This window comes from Suricata suricatta, chromosome 4, assembly GCF_006229205.1.
Source record: "Suricata suricatta isolate VVHF042 chromosome 4, meerkat_22Aug2017_6uvM2_HiC, whole genome shotgun sequence".
Taxonomy (NCBI): domain Eukaryota; kingdom Metazoa; phylum Chordata; class Mammalia; order Carnivora; family Herpestidae; genus Suricata; species Suricata suricatta.
In genome coordinates this window covers 131,259,831-131,278,163 of record NC_043703.1, presented here as the reverse complement: position 1 = coordinate 131,278,163, position 18,333 = coordinate 131,259,831, and the positions used below count along the sequence as shown (strand labels likewise).

Here is an 18,333-nt window from a genome sequence, read left to right as displayed (position 1 = left end):
CAACCTCTAAAAGCTGAAAAAGATAGGGAAAGATTCTTCCCTGAAGCCTCCAGAAAGAACACAGCCCTGCTAACACACTGATTTTTTAGATTTTGACTCCAGGACTGTAAGAGAATACACTTGTGTTGGTTTAAACCACTCGGTTTGTGGTAATTTGTTTTAGCAGCAATAGGAAACTAAATACAATTTCTTTGCTTCATTCTTTCTACCAAGCTGGAGTTTTCCTGTCTTAAAATTAATTTCTCAATCTCACTTTCCTTTCTACTGCTTCCCTGCCATTTTAGTCCTTCCTTTTTACAGCAGAAGTCCTTGAAAACCTTGTCTCCATTTACTATCTCCCAATTCCCCTTCTATCTCCCCTGGAATCTATGCCTGTTTGACTTTCTCCTCCCGCTGCTATCCTAGGAAAACTGCTCTTATCAAGGTCACCCATAACCGCTGGGTAGTTAAACCCCTGGATTGAGTCTCAGTCCTTCTCTAATTTGACCTCCTCTCAGACCTCATTACTTTGTCAAGGAAGCATCAGAAGGCCAGCACCCCACAAAAAACTTCAACTATAGAGGTTCTGGCCATGGAATATTCGAGTTGGAAAAGGTCTTGGTGGCAGATGTGCAGTGAACTTCCACCTCGTGACAGGTCCCGAGCCCTGTGTTAGATATAGGAGGTATTCTGTGGAATGTTTATTAAGTGTTTTGTTCCATCTCTGTCAACCACAATGAATACCTTTTCTTCAGAAATCCGTGGGCACCCCAACAGTGGGTCCTCACCTTCAGAACGGGCATTCTCGATGCCCCTGCCCCGGAAGGCCCCTCTCAATACTCCTGGCACCCCCGTCCTTGAAGACTTTCCCCAGAATGACGACGAAAAGGAGCGACTGCAGCGAAGGCGCTCCCGAGTCCTGGACCTGCAGTTCAGCACAGACTCGCCTCATTTGCTGGCCTCCCCGTCCAGTAGGTGAGTACATTCTGGGCTGCCTCCGCGGGGTGGCTGTCCTGACGTGGGTGACATGGGTCCAGCATCTCCACGATACCATGTGGATTCAGGATCCAGATTTTTAGGGTATCACAGATCTTTGCCAGAGTTTTTTGTTTTTGGTTTTCGTTTAGGAATATTGATGTTTCAGCCACGATTCCTAAATTTACAAACACACAGATTACGGAACATTACTCCACCTGTATCAAACTATCCACTGAAAATGTGAGTATCTGGGGCACCTGGGTGGCTCAGTTGGTTGAGTGCCCAGCTCTTGGCTTTGGCTCAGGTCATGACATTGCTGCTTTGTGAATTTGAACCCCAGTTTGGACCCTTGCTGGCACCGCAGAAACTGCTTGGGATTCTCTCTCTCTCTTTTTCTCTTTTTTTCTCTTTGTTTCTCTCCCCCCCACCACTTGTTGCTGTCTCTGTCTTTCTCAAAATAAATAAACTTTAAAAAAGTATTAGAAAGAAAATGTAAGTATCTGCTAGATTATCAGTGAAGATATTGCAACTTGATAACAAGGGAAATCTAGCTTTTTGATTCTGTGAAGAACACGCAATTGATGATAATTGTGTGCTTTCATTGTCCAGTGACTCTTTTTATTTTTTTTAATGTTTTTTCATTTATTTTTGAGAGACAGAGACAATGGGAGCAGGGGAGAGTCAGAGAGAGAGGCTGATACAGAATCTGAAGCAGGCTCCAGGCTCTGAGCTAGCTGTCAGCACAGAGCCTGATGCGGGGCTCAAACTCACAAGCGGTGAGATCATTACCTGAGCCAAAGCTGGACGCTTAACCAACTGAGCCACCCAAGCACCCCTTTTATTTTTATTTTTTTAATTTTTATTTATTTATTTTTAAACCAGTGACTCTTCTTAATGCTGATGTTTTTCAGTTATGCTTTTACTGTTTCTTACAAGCCTTTGTTGCTCTTTGATAGGTTGCCGGCTACCTGCAGTGTATCTAGAGAGGCAGCATTGCTTAGGGGTTAATAATGTGAGCCCTGGAGCTAGCCTCTGTTGGAATCCAGTCCCTGTCATTCACAAGCTGTATGGTATCGGCAAGACACCTAACCACTCTGCTGCAGTGTCCTCTGTAAACTGATAATGATTAGTACCTGCCTCATAGAGTTGTTCTGAGGGTGGCCTTTGTGTGCTGTGCTTGGAACAGGGTCTACATACACTGAAAACTCAGGAAGTGTGCTCTCGCTCTCTGGGCCTTGAGAATGAGGAGATAATGTATGCATTTAGCCCTGTCCTCAAGTGTTTATGGGAATTGAACCTTTGGTGAGATGTGGGCTGTTACTTTGTAAAAACTTAGCTTCCTCTATGAGCCTAGGCTATAAATAAGGAACCTTTCTATGTTTTTCTGTTTTCAGAAAATTACTACCAAGAATGCTTTTGGTTTGCACTTGATTGATTTCATGTCAGAAATTCTTAAACAGAAAGACACCGAACCGACCAACTTCAAAGTAAGAAGGATGTTCACCTTCTCTTAGATGTGAATTAATGATGGTTATATCTGATATTTAGCACAGCACTGTAATTGAATTCTGCAAATACATGAGAACCTTCCTTGTGTAAGACATTTTATTAGCTTCTTTACTTTCTTTCCTGAACTGATGAAATAGAGAAGATACCTTTCTGTTATATTTTGTTTATTCCCTGTCAGTCTTATGGGAATCTTTGTCATTTTTCTTTTTTCTCCAGAGCAAGTGATTATCTTATGAAGCTTGCTGTGTTTTGCTTGTTCAGCAGTCCCTTCTTATGCCTCCAGTGAGTTTAGCTCTGCTTGTTTGACTAGGTGGCCGCCGGCACTCTGGATGCTAGCACCAAGATCTATGCTGTGCGCGTGGATGCTGTCCATGCTGACGTGTACAGAGTCCTTGGGGGGCTGGGCAAGGATGCACCATCTGCAGAAGAAGGAGAGAGCCATGACGCAGGTACATGGGATGGGATCTGGATTTAAGGGGCTTTCTTAAGGGCACAGCAGGTAGTTATTTGAATAATATTTTAGAATGAAGTCATAGGAAATCTATAATCTCTTTTGATTGAAGACATAAACATTGTCAGAATTATATATGAGAAGATCTTTAAGCACTAGAGTTGTTTTTCTTCAAAAAAGAGAATGACCTTATTAAAACTTTTAGCTTTTATTCAGGCAAGGTTGAGTAAGCTCCAAGTAGGGAGCTTCTGATTTGAGGGGCTTTAGAAATTGGCTTGTATTAGAAGCCAAATACTTAAGGTTTCTCCCAAAGCTTCAGATTTTTTTTTTATGTTTGTTTATTTTTGAGAGAGAGACAGAGAGTGAGCAGGGGGAGAGGTAGAGAGAGAGGGTGACATAGAATCCAGAGTAGGCTCCAGGCTCTGAGCTGTCAGCACAGAGCTTGACACAGGGCTTGAACCCATGTGAGATCATGAACTGAGCTGAAGTCAAACACTGACTGACTGAGCCACCCAGGCGCCCCCAAAGCTGCGGATCAGATGTGCCTATTGCTTTGAGAGAATGGCACGTTTCGATTATGATCACTCTTTAGAGTTTTGAAGAATGTGAGTTAATAAGTTTAGTTACATGCTCTAAAGCAGTTCTTACAGTGCCTAGTCTTCTTCTTTCAGGCGGAAGTGCTACTGAGACAGGAACAACCAAAAAGTCTCAAAAGCCAAAGAAGAAGCACTCCTACAAAACCATCGAGCAGAACGTAAACAACCTCAATGTCTCTGAAGCAGATCGGAAGTGTGAGGTGAGGAACTACATGCAATGTGGTCTCTGACTAATTCAGAATCTCAGCGGCTGAAACTTGGCAGGGCCAAGCCTGCCTGGTGTGTGTTTGCCTAGGCCTCAAGGGAGTAAAATATATAAGTAGTGTGTGCATTATCATCCCTTAGCTTTAGAGTGAAGAGTGACAGGTGTAAGTCCCTGCTTTTCCCACAGTAGTTCAGAATGATTGAGTAGAAAGAGACGGCAAATTACCAAGGACTCTGATTGATCATACCTTTGATTTTCTTTCCTAGCAGATGCAGCAGAGATAATGATGGCTAACATTTATTGTGCATTTACTGGGCACCCTACACTGCCCTAAGCCTATGTGCTGTGTTACCTCACTTAATCCTCACTACATCCTTGTTACATTTTCTGCAGAGGTTATTGAAGTACAGGGCTGTTAAGTAACCTTCCCAAAATGGTACAGCTAGGAAGTAAGCTGGGATTTGAAACTAAGTGGCCTGGCTCCAGAGTCCTTGTTCTAAACAGCCTTACGATCTGGCAAATCCTATGGAATCTGCTTAAAGGAAACCAGAGGCCTCATTTATCTTTAGCATAATTAATTTAAAGCAAAGGTGTTGGTACAAGCTTTTGTAAATTTTTGCTATTAAAAACAATATCTCACTGAACATTCTTGTGCATATTTGTGCTCTTCTGAGGGTGTATCTGTAAGAAAATTCTGAGTCCTGGAGTCTCCATTGGCTTGTACCAATCTACTATCCTGCCACCAGTGGACTAGATTACTTTCTTCTACCTCCATGACATTAGTGAATGGCAGTTAATGTCAAGAGACTGGATTGATCACCAAAATGAGTGTATGTGGAAAGAGGACTGAACCCTGGGATACCCTAATCTTAAGAGTTCAGAGAGCCAAAGAAGAAACATCCAGTAGGTAGGAGGAAAACAAGGAGAGCGTGGCACCCAAATTAGAAAGTGTCAGGGAGGAGAGAGTGGTCAGCTCTGCCAAAGTGGCAACCTGGGCCCACTGGTGTTCTGGAGAAGGAAGGGTCTATGGAGCTGAAACTGAGACCAAAGAAGGGGTGCTGCGTGGCTGGTGCTAGTGTTCCTGAGTTTGGAAGAGGGGCTCATGGGGCCAGGACCCAGACCTCTGAGGAGGACATTTTGGTTGGTGCTGGTGTCTGTGAGGGGCACACGGTGAGGCTGGTTCTGTGAGTGTGAGTGAAAGTGCAACTGACCTCAGCTAGTGCTACAGGTGGGACCTGCTGCATCTGGGGTGAAGAGGCCCTGCTGGGTGACGGCAACCGGAAGCCTACAGAAAGAAGCAAGTCCCTTCTTCTAGCCTTGCAAGCTCCCTCTAGTGTCCCCTACTGGTGGAGCCCAAGAGGGAGCTGCTGGCAAAGCCCAAATGTGGTCCTAGAGTCAGCATCACAGAGCGGACAATACAAGGTAGGTTTAGGGCTGAGAGGCAATAGCTTAATAACTGTCAGAGAGGTAAAGTGTCACAATACCTACTTTCATCAAGGTTCAGTGGGGAGATGGCAAGGAGAGAAGGCAGATATGCAAAATGTTACCAACGGGGAAGCTAGATAAAAGTTACACAGAAGTTCTTATTAGTATTTCAACATTCTTGTATACTTAGACTTTTTCATAATAAATGGGGGCAAACAAATGGCAAGAGAGGAATGAAGACACTATAGGCTGTTCTTTTGAAGAGTTTTGCTGTAACAAAGTAACGGGTGGCAAGTGGAGAGGAAAGTAAGGTCTAGTGGGTTTTCTTGTTTTTTGCTTTTTTAGTGGGAAAACTAACAGCATGTATACTTGTTGATGAGAACAGTCTAGTGGAGAATGGAGGAGCGAGTCTTTGAGCACGTGAGAAGGGAAAGGGAATGGACAGTGTAGACAGAGGTTGCCTAAAGAGCACCCATGCCTAGTGGGAGAGGTATGCAAGTGTGCATGTGTGGGTGCATTCCAGGTATTCTCTTCTGGTTGTGTCTTTCCAGCCCCCCCACCCCCATTCCCGGCCCTCCCTGCCGTTGAAAATAGGAAGCCAGACCATCAACTGACTGAGTGTGGAGGAGGAAAGGTAAAGATTTGAGGAGAGAAAAAGGTAGGGGGTGGGTGAGTGAATGGACCGGGGAAGTATAGTTTGCTTGCCAGACAACACTCATGGTTGACTTGAAGGCCGTGGCAGACGGATTTAAAGTGAGTCAGTCAACATGGTGTTAGTTGTCTGGAAAGATGTGAGGTGGTTGTCAGGGGCATATAGAGTTGAGCAATGGAGAAGCTGCAGTTGTAGGTCGTGGTTAGGATTCAAGAGAACAAGCAAGGGAGTGAAAGATAGGAGGTGTGGGGTTCATGCTGGGATCTCTGAAAGTCCTGGGGTTTTCAGGATGAAGTTCAAGACCATTGAAGGAGAGGATATCAAGGAAATAAGAGGACAGAGTGCTGAATGGATCAATGTACGGGTATTGAAACCACCAAAAACTGACAGCAGTAAAGTTGGAGAATAGTAACAAGCCAAGAGTTCATATTAAGAGCTTCTGAGGGGATTGGAAGGCAATTGAAAAACATACGGGCAGAGGGCAGTGAGATCTGACCTTATTAAGTTCAAAGCTAAGGGTTTTAGGACTTGGGAAGGAGAGTAGTCTGGAAGCAGCAATGACGAGCAAGGAACTTCAGTCCCACATCGAGGCCAGTGGTCGGGCGGAAGGCTGTGGAAGAGGAAGCAGCCGCACTGGTGAGGCCTACAGGGAGGCAGGGTCCTTGGGCCGGCAGGCAGCAGGTTTCAGGAGAGCAGTGCTCCTCAGCCTTCTGTCATTCTCTTCCTCCTCCAGAGCCTTTTTAGATACTGTCTACCTTACCCCCTGCCCTTGAAATGAATTACAAAGGAACAAGATTTTGTCAGGTAGGGTTGAGGTTTAGAGAACCACAAATTATTTTAACTTCTGAGATTTTTTTTTATCCTCTCCCAGAACCAGTTTTCACTTCCTTGAGAATGATATCACCCCCACTGAAAATGAATGAGTTACAGTTGGTAGGTGGAGAGAACCTTCAGGAAAGAAGTGGAGGAATATAGGGAATTTTGGTGATAACTGACCCAGTCTAGAGGGCCCTGGGGGAAAAGACCAAGTTAACAGAGGGGGATGGGGTCCAAAGAGGGGATGTCAGAGCTATATAGCTTTTAAAGCCTGGGAAATGTAGAATCCTGAGGGGTCCTGGGTCTTTTTATATGTGACTAATTAAGTAAAGGGTAATAATGAAGTTAGTTCTGGTGGCCTCATGACAGATGGTGGTGGTAGAGGCTGAGCGTGCAGGGGGCTGGGAGAGGGGAGCCTTGCCGCTCTTACTCTGAGTGATAGAGCAGTTTTTCTCTGGGCTTGTCCAGAGGCTCTAGCCTATGCTAGTGTGAGGACTGTGTGTGAATGGGCAGTAAGGGGCCCGAGGAAAGTGCATCCACTGAGGCCGAGGCCAAAGAGGGAGGGGGAAAAGCATGGGCAGCAGGCACTTTTGGGAGAGAGAGTGTTTTATTTATTGATGTGTCAGCACTGTCCATGGGCAGTACCAGATTTCCAGGCAGGTGATGTAAAGTTCAGATCCTAGTTCCACTACCTTAGCTGTGTAGCTTGGGAAGAGGCTCTGAATCTCACGTTGTTAAATTGTAAGAACAGGTGACATTAGTCCCATCCACATATGGGTTTTGTGGTAGTGAATCTGTTCCTAGCAAACTGCTTTTTATCCATAGTAATATGTTGCATACATTTGAAGCAGAGCCATAACCTTCCTTTCCCCTCCCCAATTCTCCGTGTTTTTCCCCCTTCTTATATCCGACTTCGGCTCTAACAGAAAATTCTGTTTCCAATCATCTTTATTTTGACCAGGTAGACCCAGTTATGGGGGAGCCTGAGGAGGCGTGCACTAACTAGCCTTTCCCATTGTTCTAAAGAGAAAATGAGAGCAAGCAGCACTTCTCCCTCTAAGCCTGTGGTGGTCAGCTACATCTAGGCCAAATGAAGTCATTTATCCATTTTTTTCTTTTTTTTTATGTTTATTTATTTTGGCGGGGGGTACAGAGAGAAGAGAGAGAGAGGATGTGAAGCTGGTTCTGTGTTGAGAGCAGAGAGCCCAATGCAGGAATTGAACTCACAAAGTGTGAGATCATGGGCATTGGACGTCCAACTGACTGAGCCACCCAGGCGCCCCATCACTAGTCTTAAAGAAGCACCAAGTCCCCCATCCTAGAAAGCTTTTTTTTTTTGCTCTGTAATCTGCCATAATGGCCCAAAGCCCAATCTGGAAGATAAACAAGAGGGAGGGATTGTCACAAACCTAAAGTTTGAACTGTTTCTTGAACCAACATTCTCTTGGAGATGAGACAGCAAACGTTCTGTGGGTGTGTCTAGACCAGTTGAGAACTCTTATTTGTGTATGAGCTGATCTGTTTTGGACACAGGTCTCTGTGTGCAGAATGTTTGCTGTCATGGGAGATTCCAACCTGATTACGCTCCAGTTCTTTATACCAGGAGAACACAAATAGATACAATGAAAGGAAGTTCAAGGCACATACTATAGGAAATCAGAGTGGGCGGAGGTCAGAATTGATGGAAGAGGTGAAATTTGAAACTGGGCCTTAAAGGAAAGGTAGGCGTTTGTCAGATGGATATTGCCAGGAAGGGATTGTAGGCAGCTGGGTAGTATATACACGTTTGTCTAGAGCCTAGTATTTACTCACACGGCTGAGATCAGCTAGACTTTACCATGCAGTGTGTTGTCGACCAAGGTCTCCTTTTACTCACTCTTTTCCTTGCTGTCGACCCTCGTTTCTAAAGGTTTATCTACCCAGGGTACCTGGCTGGCTCAGTCTTTAGTGCATTGACTCTTGATCTTGGGGCTGTGAATTCCAGCCCCATGATGGATGTAGGGATTACTTTAAAAAAAAAGAAAGAAAGAAAGCTTTATCTACCCAAACTGTGCAGTTAGCAATAATTCATCTATCCATAAGATTACTGAAAGATGTCAGTCAGATCTAATTTATATGAAACTTAGTGTTTTCAGTTTTATTTTAGTGTGTACAGTTTCTGCATTGACTCTTTGGAAATCTAAGTTTCATTAACTACCCACACAGGACCTCAAAATGTGTGGGACTCCAAGTGGGAAGCCAGCAGTCTGGTTAGCATTTTAGGAAGGGAATGGGAAATGAGAAAGACCAGAAACAAGGGCTAACTTAGGTGTGGGTTGTATTGGTGGCAATAGGGGTAAAGAAGGAAGGGACAGTTGGAAGAGATGTGTGGGGAGGAAAACCCGCCAGGCAGTGTGACTGACTAGGTGAGCGGTAGGGAGACAGGGAGAACATGGAGGTGATATATGTGATACTTGGGCTAGGAAGATGGTGAGACGGGTTTATTGGGAAGGCGAGGGGAGGATCTTGGTTCTGGTGAGGCCAGGCTTCTAGAGCTAAGGGGCCAGGAAAGAGCCAGAGAACCACATATGTCATTCTACCTGAGGCCTCTTCTCTCCATAGTAGCTACATCTTGAGACATAAAGAAAACCTGTGAATCCAGTTCCCAACCTGTTTCCTGTTTCAGGGCCACCTGTACAATCAGGTGGCTTTTGCCCTCTTGCCATACATGCATGTGCCTTGCTCTGTCCTTATTCTGGTGCTCTGTGCCCTGTTCTGCCTTTGGGATTGGTGTGACGTGGCCATGCCACTCCTACTCTGTACCCTGCCTTGGGAGCCTTCTTCCAGCCTATTCCATGTTTTACCCATCCATCTAGTCCTGCTGACTCTGCCTGTCTTTCCCCTCGATCTCTTGGTGTGTTCCTCCACATCTGTGAAAATATTTCTTTTCAGAGTAATAATGGGATCTTGTGAACAGATCCCTCATACAAGCTTTCTAAGTCCACAGACTTCGTTGTGATACCATTCTACTAGAGACAGCTATTTGAAAACAGTGACGTGTGGAAAGACACCAGCAGAAGGGTACTGTCTGTGTAGATTATAAACAGATTGACACGGTAGAAGCTTCTTCCCATTTACAGTGTACTTGAACAATATGCATTTATTCATCTGACCACACACAGGCTTCCTTTTCAATTGGTGTCTGTTAGGATGAGATTTTACTGATCAATTAGAAAGCCCTCCACGTGTTTTGATCATGTGCAGAGATATTTCAGTCCATCATATGCAACTGTGTAAGAGGAGCAGGGTCCACTGAATGAGATTTTATATTTGCTTTGGCTGCATTCCATAATTCTTCGGTTCCCTCTGTTTTTACACTCAGATCGATCCCATGTTCCAGAAGACAGCAGCCTCATTTGATGAGTGCAGCACAGCAGGAGTGTTTCTCTCGACCCTCCACTGCCATGACTACAGAAGTGAGCTGCTGTTTCCCTCCGATGTCCATACTCTCTCCACCGAAGAACCCCTGGAGTTACCAGATTTAGGTTGGGTAGAAATGACGGATTTAAAAGGTGAGTACCCATCGTGTGTCTCACCAGAGCATTTCGTCATCAGAAAAGTTTGCGTACAACCATGGCATGTAATGAGCCCGTCATTATGTTGCTTGGTTAAATGACCCAGAAGATGCCTCTTGAATGCCAAATCGGGCATCCTTTTGGGAGAAACTAACTTCTCTTCCTCTCTGCAGCATGGAGTCTGTAGTAGTAGCTGATGCCCACCGTGGCTCTTGGTCTATATGTGCTACATCTCTCATGTGCCCTTGTTAGCAGCCAGCTTGCACAGTCACCTACTGGTGCCCTGGGCTGAACCTGAATTGTCAGTTTGAGCTTGGGAAAGGAGATTTAATAGGCTTTTGTTGAGCCAGAGAGGCCTTGTTCTTATTTGTTACCAATCTAGGGGGTTCTGAATTATTGTGAATTATTTTCAGACTCCGCTGTGGTGGTCTGAGAATGGACCTGCCCTTTTGTTAGCTCCTTATACTGAAGTGGCAAAAAGGTTTTATTCCCCCTCCCATCCTACCCTCCACACCCCTCTGGGGGAAACATCTGAGAATGTTGTGACAGACATGGGGTCGGGGGGAGTCAGGTGCGGGAATGCAGTAGCTACACTTGTGTGCAGTCATTGTTTTATGTTGCATGAAATTGATCCTCCAGGCCTACACAGATGTTACAGTGCCCATTTTCATCCTTTCTATTCTTATCTAAAGTTTTCTTTTTTTCTTTTTAGAGAGAGTGAGTACACATGCATGTGTGTGTGCAGGGGAGGGGAAGAGAGAGAGAGAAACTTAAGCAGGCTACACACCCAGCACGGGCCCAATGTAGGGCTCGATCTCATGAACTTTGAGATCATGACCTGAGCTGAAATCAAGAAACAGACACTTAACTGACTAAGCTACCCAGGTGCCCTTATTCTAAGTACAACTGTTTCCAAGTTTATGCTCTCAACTGGGACTTTAATCACGTGAAGTAGCTAGTTTCGTTTGGGACTAAAATAAGTAGCATTGCATGATTGGTTGTGCAGTTGATACACTTTTTTTTTATAATGTTTATTTTTTTTTTTGAGAGAGAGGGAAAGAGTGAGCACAAGCAGGGGAGGGGCAGAGCAAGAAGACAGAGGATCCAAAGTGGAGTCTGTGCTGACACCCCAGAGCCCAGTGGAGGGGTCAGACTCCCGGGCTGCAAGATCATGGCTTGAGCCGAAGTTAGACACTCAACCGACTGAGCCACCCAGGCGCCCCCCGTTAGTACACTTTTCCGGAAGGGTTTTTGATTTCCCAGTTGTAGCATAGGGCACAGAGTCCATTTCAGAGTCAAATGTCTGTGCTTCAGGTTTCTGCCCTAATGTTTCAATAATTCTTGAAATGCCAACGTTGGGAGCCTGCCTCCAGTGTGGGTGTGTCTTTGGAGCACCCACCCTCTCCCTGGGCAGAAGTCTGTGACCTGGAGCTTGGCCTCCAGCCAGCCTCTGCCACAGAACAAGAGACAGCTTAGCCTCCCTTCTCTGTTGTGCTGCTCCGGTAGTTCTGAGCAGGGAGGAGTGTGCTCTATTCACATTCTTTGCCATCTTCTGTCCTCTCCAGCGCCCTTGCAGCAGTGTGTGGAAGATAGCCAGATCTGCCCTTCCTTGGCTGGATTCCAGTTCACTAACTGGGACAGCGAGGCACATAATGAGGTGAGTTCAACTTTTAGGCTTCTAAGGGCTCTGGGCATTTGTCCAACTGCTCGTGGTTTCAGGAAGATGGCCCAAGACAAGTCCTGCCCAGTGAGAACCAAATCTGTGGCATCATTTTTATTTGGCCAGGAGTACAGATAACATTTCCCTTGGCACTTCTATAAGGACTAAAACCTGGGGGGTAGGGATGGAGGGTAAGGCAGCCCTGTCATTCCTGGGTGTACCTTTTTTTTTTTTTTTTTTAAAGCAGCTTTACCCTCAAACATGGTTAATTCCAGCCCTCTGGTCTCAGGCTGCTGTCAGGCTCAAGGAATTTCCTGCTCTTCAGGGTTGAGTCCCTTGGCACAGAGTTTCCTGAGAAATTGTCATGTGTAAAGCTTTCCTCTGTATATTTTTAGTATGGCCCCCTTTAACCTACATACTATGACTTCCAGAATAACTGGTCTCCATGGAAAACTCTAAACATGTAGTTAATGGATACAGATTCCTGTTCCATGTTTTACAAAATGTGCCTAAGACAATACGGCTTCGTCCTGTGCTGCACAATATAAACTTCCTCAGCGCTTTACTATCGTGAGAATGTTGCCTCTGGGGAGGTGGGAGGAGAAGCTGGAAACTCGAATTTGGGGGGAAGAGAAGGGAGGCTATTCCTCCAGTGGTGGCTGGGGTGGCCATGGGAATGGGAGCACTAGAGAACCCTCTCTTTGTCCTCTCCAGTCTGTATCTGCCCTGGTAGACAAGTTCAAGAAAAACGAACAGGTGTTTGACATCAACGCCGAGGTAGACGACAGTGACTGCGGGGACTTTCCTGATGGCCCTATGGAGGACGACTTTGATGCAAACGATGAGCCAGAGCACAGCACGGCTGGGGACAATGCTGAGTTCAGGAGCTGGAAGGAACCGTGCCACACTCGCAGCTCCCCGTAAGGCTGTCAGGGCCACAGAAGATGTTCCCAGCGGATCTTCCATCCGTTGTTTCCCTGCCAGAGCAGTCTTATTTCATCTCTGAGATTAGCTAGGCTGGTGTGCTGGCCATGTAGTCCACACAGGCCGAGCCATTCTGACTCACGGAATCACACTTGCCTGTGAATTTGGCTCAGCGACTCACTGGTGATAAAACTGACACTGTAGGAGTTTGTAAGGAGAACTAAAATATGTAAAGTGCTGGAAAAAAAGTACCTGGGATACAGGAGCTACTTCAGTGGAGGCTGTTGTTAATGTGTATTGGTAGCACGGAGTGTGCTTGCTTTCTACACATGATGCATAGTCTGGCTTTTGACTACCTCACTGTATATCAGTTACGGACATAAACAGGCGTATGTGTTGCTTACAGAAACAGCGGCCCGTGCCTGAAGGGTCAAGAAAAGAAGGGTGACTGGGCAGTTTTCGGTTACCAGATAGGCATACCAAGGGGCAAGCAGAGCAGGGGAAGCTAAATAAGCAAATGAAACTGAGCATATTGGGCAGGAGGAATTAGCCTGTAGTAATTTAAATTTTTATTACTCTAGTAGGCATAGGAGAAAACCAGAGCTTTGTTGGCTTTTATTACATGTACTGAAGAGATTAGTATTGTTTTAATTTTGAATATGGTTTGGAAGCATAATAATCACGGCCTCTGAAGGTCAGGAATAAGCCTGGGTGTGGGAGATTCTCTAAGACTGCAGTGAACAGTCCCTGGGCCTACGACAGTTTTGTGTACCTGCTACTGGGGACAGCCATGCTGGTTTACTGTGGAGTAAAACCTTAGAAGTTGTCCCGTATAGTTTGTCTGCTTATGTGGGAAATGATTAGATTGATAATGTCTCTTCAAATCTGAGTAGAAATTGATGGGCTAACTATTGGCACCTCAAGGCAAAACTGCCATCTAGGACCTTTGGTACCATCCTTTCCTCTCCTGATTTGTACTATTAGTATACTATCAATCTTGTCCCTCTTCCCATCCTATACTCTGCGAAGTGAGAAATGGTAGGCAGGTTGGTAGATTAGCTCTCTTAGTATCATTTTCAAATGTCAAAGAACACTGTTATTTTTCCTGGTATCTGAAGAATTGATGGTAACAAAGGGCTTTGGTTATTTCCATTTGTTATTTTGAATAAATGGCTTCATTTCTCTCCAGTTTCAAACAGAACGAAATCATAGAATCCATCCTACTGAGTGCATTAGGAGCAGAGGGCTTAGGTTCTAGCCTAAGGTTTTGTCCATTTTGAAATCCCTATTCTTGGCATGGTGCTATTCTTTCCTAAGAGCTCAGTAAATATTTAAATTGCACAAACTTGACTCCGTCATTGACGGCTGTAAGATGTGGGGCAGAGATAAGTGGCATCACCTTTTGGGGTCTTTGTTTTCTCATCCATAAAATGAAGGGCTTGGACTAGATAAAAATAACGTCTGAGCTCATTGAGTGTTTTATTATTCTGGCTTTGTGCCAGACACCATGCCAGGTGCCTTGTCTGCGTTCCCTCATATAATGTATGTCATATGGAAAATGTAATTTCTTAAGCCTTACAACAGCCTTACCATTAAGTCCTGTTATCCCTGTTTCACAGATGAGGGAACAGGCTCAGAGAAGTTCAAATAATGGGATGGAGCTGGGTATCACTCAATACCTTTGACCAATTCTAGCTATACATAATGAACGTTGGATAGTAGTCTCCACCCCAGAGCATTTCACTGAGAGTCACTGAGGCCAGGCTCTTCATCACATTTCCCAAACTTTGCTGGGTGATTGAACTGTGCACCCAGGATTATAAACACTGTACTGGACTAAAAGGTCTTTAAGGGCTTCTCTAGCTCAGGGTGGGTTATGGCAGTGCTGAATTAGAGATTCCAGTGTTCTGTAGGACGCCCCATGTTCTTGGTTCCGGGATGGCAATGCTTGTATGACTTTTCACATCATACATGATCAAGGCTGGGCCTGACAGAAGTGCTGTGTGTCCGACAGCAGCTTGAGTGCACTCCCTCCTCCTGCAGCAGTGGGCCACGTGTGCCCTAGCCAGTCTCTGGTGCAGGCATTTGCTGTGGTTAAAGACCTGGTCTGTGGTCCAGGCCCACACCACAGCGTCCTCTGCATGTAATAATGCTAAATGTTGGGTGAAGCCATCTGGGAGGAGACCTTAACCCTGCAGGTATTCGTGTGATATGCTGAACTGGTGCTGAATTGAAGGAGCCCTGTGGTTGGGGGACAAGTGAAAGAAATAGTTCCCCCAGAGGGGATTAGAGAAGATTGATTGATGGGCAGGCCTTGGAAACTGGATAGACTATGAAGTAGGTTAGCTATTGAGTCATGGATTTGGGACCCAGAAGGTGCCTGCCACATAGTATTGTGTATTATAAGACAAAATGGCTAGAGTTCAAGCCTCAAGGGCCTTAGCTCTGCCCTGGCCCACAGCTTCTCAGGGGATAAGAGCCAAGCTCTTTATAGCTTTGCCTATAAGTTCCCAATAAATTCCAAGCTTGACTGCCAAAACAACAGTGTCTGTGAGAATTGAGCAGAAATTCTACTGAAGGCATCATCTTTCTCCCGCTGGAGAAAGTGACGCTGTTTCTCAGTTACGTATGGGCATTCTACAGACTGGAAATGTGAACTTAACATATTCTAATTTTTAAAATTAAGTTTTAATTGCACAATAATTATACGAATACATTTTCCTAGTTTTAAGTAAAGATTCCGTAGATAAAGGTAAAGTCCCCTGTTAAAGCTTTTTTACCTTATTCCATAAGGTTTAATGTAGCCAGGATTTATGTGTACACATGGCTCAGAATAGATGAAAAGCCCCTCGGTGTTTGAAGTTTCCTTGTTACCTTTACCTTTAGAGGGCAGTAAAGCAGCACTAACATACTTTGTGATGTGTCCAAGGCCTTTAGGAGAAAGCTACCTCGCATATACTAGTACCTTGTAGAAAGGTTGAAAAACCAACCCAAAACTCCCATACTGGACTGGCCAGTTAGACTTCACACACAGCAAAGAATAAAGCTAAGATGGTCCCTGATGATTTGGGGGACAAATTAGAATAACATCTGTTTCACTTTTACTAGACATTACACCAGTTTGGAGCCTTCACTTATGGAAGGATGGTGAAGAAAGAATGAGAGAGATTATCATCTTGTGTGGCAGGGAGCATTCCATATGGAAAGATCCTGAAGCTGATTCAGAGAACTTTGTCCAACTCCCAGCTCTGGCATTTTACTAACTGCAGTCTTATATAAAACTTACTTTCTCTCTGCCGCTGTTTTCTTATCTCTCAAATGGGTAAACTTGGATTTTATGAAGCACTTTCAAACCTCCTTGTAGCGATGATGATATTGTTGTAAAATTAAGAGAAGCAAAAGCATTTTGACAAAGTAAAAACTAAGGGATTTTTAACAATGAAGTATTTACATTGAACTAACTCTTAGAAATCCTACCCACCTGTGAAAAGTAGGTAGGTAGTCTTCAATTGTATCACATGCTGCTTTACATGATTATGTTATATATATTGACATGTACCTGGTTGTACATGTAGAAACATGATTTCATGTGTGTTACAGGGAAGAAATGATTCCCCTTGGGGATGGAGATATTAGGACCATGTGCCCCCTTCTGTCCATGAAACCTGGAGAATATTCTTATTTTAGTCCCCGTACCATGTCGATGTGGGCTGGCCCAGATCACTGGCGCTTTAGACCCCGAATCAAACGTATGTACTTCTCTTTTTTTTTAATGTTTTATTTATTTTTGAGAGAGAGCATGAGCAGGGGAGGGTCAGAGAAAGAGGGAGACACAGAATCCAAAAACAGGCTCTAGGCTCTGAGCCTGACGCAGGACTGAAACCCACGAACCGTGAGATCATGACCTGAGCCAAAGTTGGACACTTAACCGACTGAGCCACCCAGGTGCCCCACATATGTACTTTTAGATGGAACTTTAAGACATAGTGTTAATGACCATCCAGTGGTCATATGGGTAAAATATTGTCCACATAGGTAAACGGTATTGACATCTGTGTTCATTTCTGCAGATGATGCTTCCTCCAAATCAGAGAACAGAAAGAATACAAAGAAAGATTTTGAAATTGATTTTGATGATGATATTGACTTTGATGTATATTTTCGAAAAACAAAGGTTTGTGCTAAGTTTATTAGCATATGTGCTTTCTTAAATTACTCTTTTCACTCTTCTTTCTTTTCAGATGTGATTTTATTTATTTAGTTTTAGAGAGAGAAAGCGCGAGTGAAGGGCAGAGAGAAGGAGAAAGAGAATCCCAAACAGGCTCCGTGCTGTCAGCATGCTCAAACTCAGAAACTGTGAGATCTTGACTTGAGCTGAAATCAAGAATTGGACACTTAACCAACAGCCACCCAGATGCCCCACAGATGTGATTTCTTAAAAATTCATTACAGATATAAGTTTTAGAGTAAATGGATGGTTTCATTCTCTCTCAGTCTCTAGAGGAAATGAGAAATAACCCCAAACTCAGTGGCAGGTAGAATCAGGTTTAGAATATGAATGTCTAGCAAAATCACTCTTTCACATGCAACTGGGAACTCTGACAGTAGATTAGTGCTGCCCAAATCCTTCCCAAGCTCTTTGTGTGTGTGTGTGTGTGTGTGTGTGTGTGTGTGTGTGTGTGTGTGTATGTTTTGAACATTCTTATTAAAGATGCCTAAAAACTTTTTTTTGTTTGTTTTTAAATAGGCTGCTACTATTCTGACCAAATCCACTTTGGAGAACCAGAATTGGAGAGCTACTACTCTTCCTATGGATTTCCTCTATGAGACTGATAATCTTGTCCAGCTGCATCTCAAACCAGGCACCAGGGTAAGACCAGGATAAGACTGTTCTTGGTTTCTTCAGTCTGCTGCTGTTGTCTAACCTGTTGATCGCATCCGAGATATCGAGTGGTGGGTAGTGTGACTGTCAGACAGTGCCTTCAAGGAAAAGGAGAGCCTGAGAGGAGAGATAGATGTGTGTTAGCCCAGGGCAGTTCTGGGAGATGCAGTGGGTATAGCAAAGCTAAAGGGAAAGATTTGAAATACCTCAGTTGGTTAGACCTCTGGAAGGGCATTGAGGCCTATATGCTGAAACGCTAGGGAGATAAACAGTCTCTTGTTGAGGTGCTTACAAGATATGAGTTATTGCTGGGTTTCTCTACTTTCTCATTGAGGTTGTGAATTCACTAGCCAGATGCTGTCCCCATCCTATGTGGCCTTCCTCATGGGTGTAGACACGAGCCCCATTGTGACATGCGGGGTGATGTAGGAGCCAGGGTCTGACTGTGTAGGGAGTTCTCAAGTGCTGCGCAACCTTCCCGGCTCCTCTGTTAAGATGAGCACCCCAACCACTTGGTGCTGTACCTGTCACTCTTCACTTCATCTGCCTGTGGCTCTCCTGGTGATCCTGGTAGCAAGTGCCTGTCACTGTTGCCAAGGTGACCAGTCAGCGGTTTAAGCGTAGTTCCGTTTTATCTAGACCTCAGTTCATTTGCATTCCTGGTGGTTCTAGTCTTGTTGTGTCATATACACAAACTGTCTT

At 44.6% G+C, this 18,333-nt stretch overlaps 1 protein-coding gene across 2 annotated transcripts in view; it reads left to right on the top strand.

Annotated features, from left to right (window-relative positions):
- The window catches only part of NCAPH (non-SMC condensin I complex subunit H), a 40,153-nt gene that overhangs the window by 12,194 nt on the left and 9,626 nt on the right, over positions 1–18,333 (top strand). For both annotated transcript variants that reach the window (XM_029937868.1, XM_029937867.1), the window contains exons 2-12: positions 735–954; positions 1,107–1,197; positions 2,352–2,444; positions 2,777–2,915; positions 3,589–3,713; positions 9,973–10,162; positions 11,731–11,822; positions 12,540–12,745; positions 16,350–16,498; positions 16,820–16,923; positions 17,497–17,619. In XM_029937868.1, the coding sequence (XP_029793728.1) occupies positions 788–954; positions 1,107–1,197; positions 2,352–2,444; positions 2,777–2,915; positions 3,589–3,713; positions 9,973–10,162; positions 11,731–11,822; positions 12,540–12,745; positions 16,350–16,498; positions 16,820–16,923; positions 17,497–17,619 (1,479 nt within the window). In that variant the 5' untranslated portion in view covers positions 735–787. The remainder of the gene's footprint in view (positions 1–734; positions 955–1,106; positions 1,198–2,351; positions 2,445–2,776; positions 2,916–3,588; positions 3,714–9,972; positions 10,163–11,730; positions 11,823–12,539; positions 12,746–16,349; positions 16,499–16,819; positions 16,924–17,496; positions 17,620–18,333) is intronic.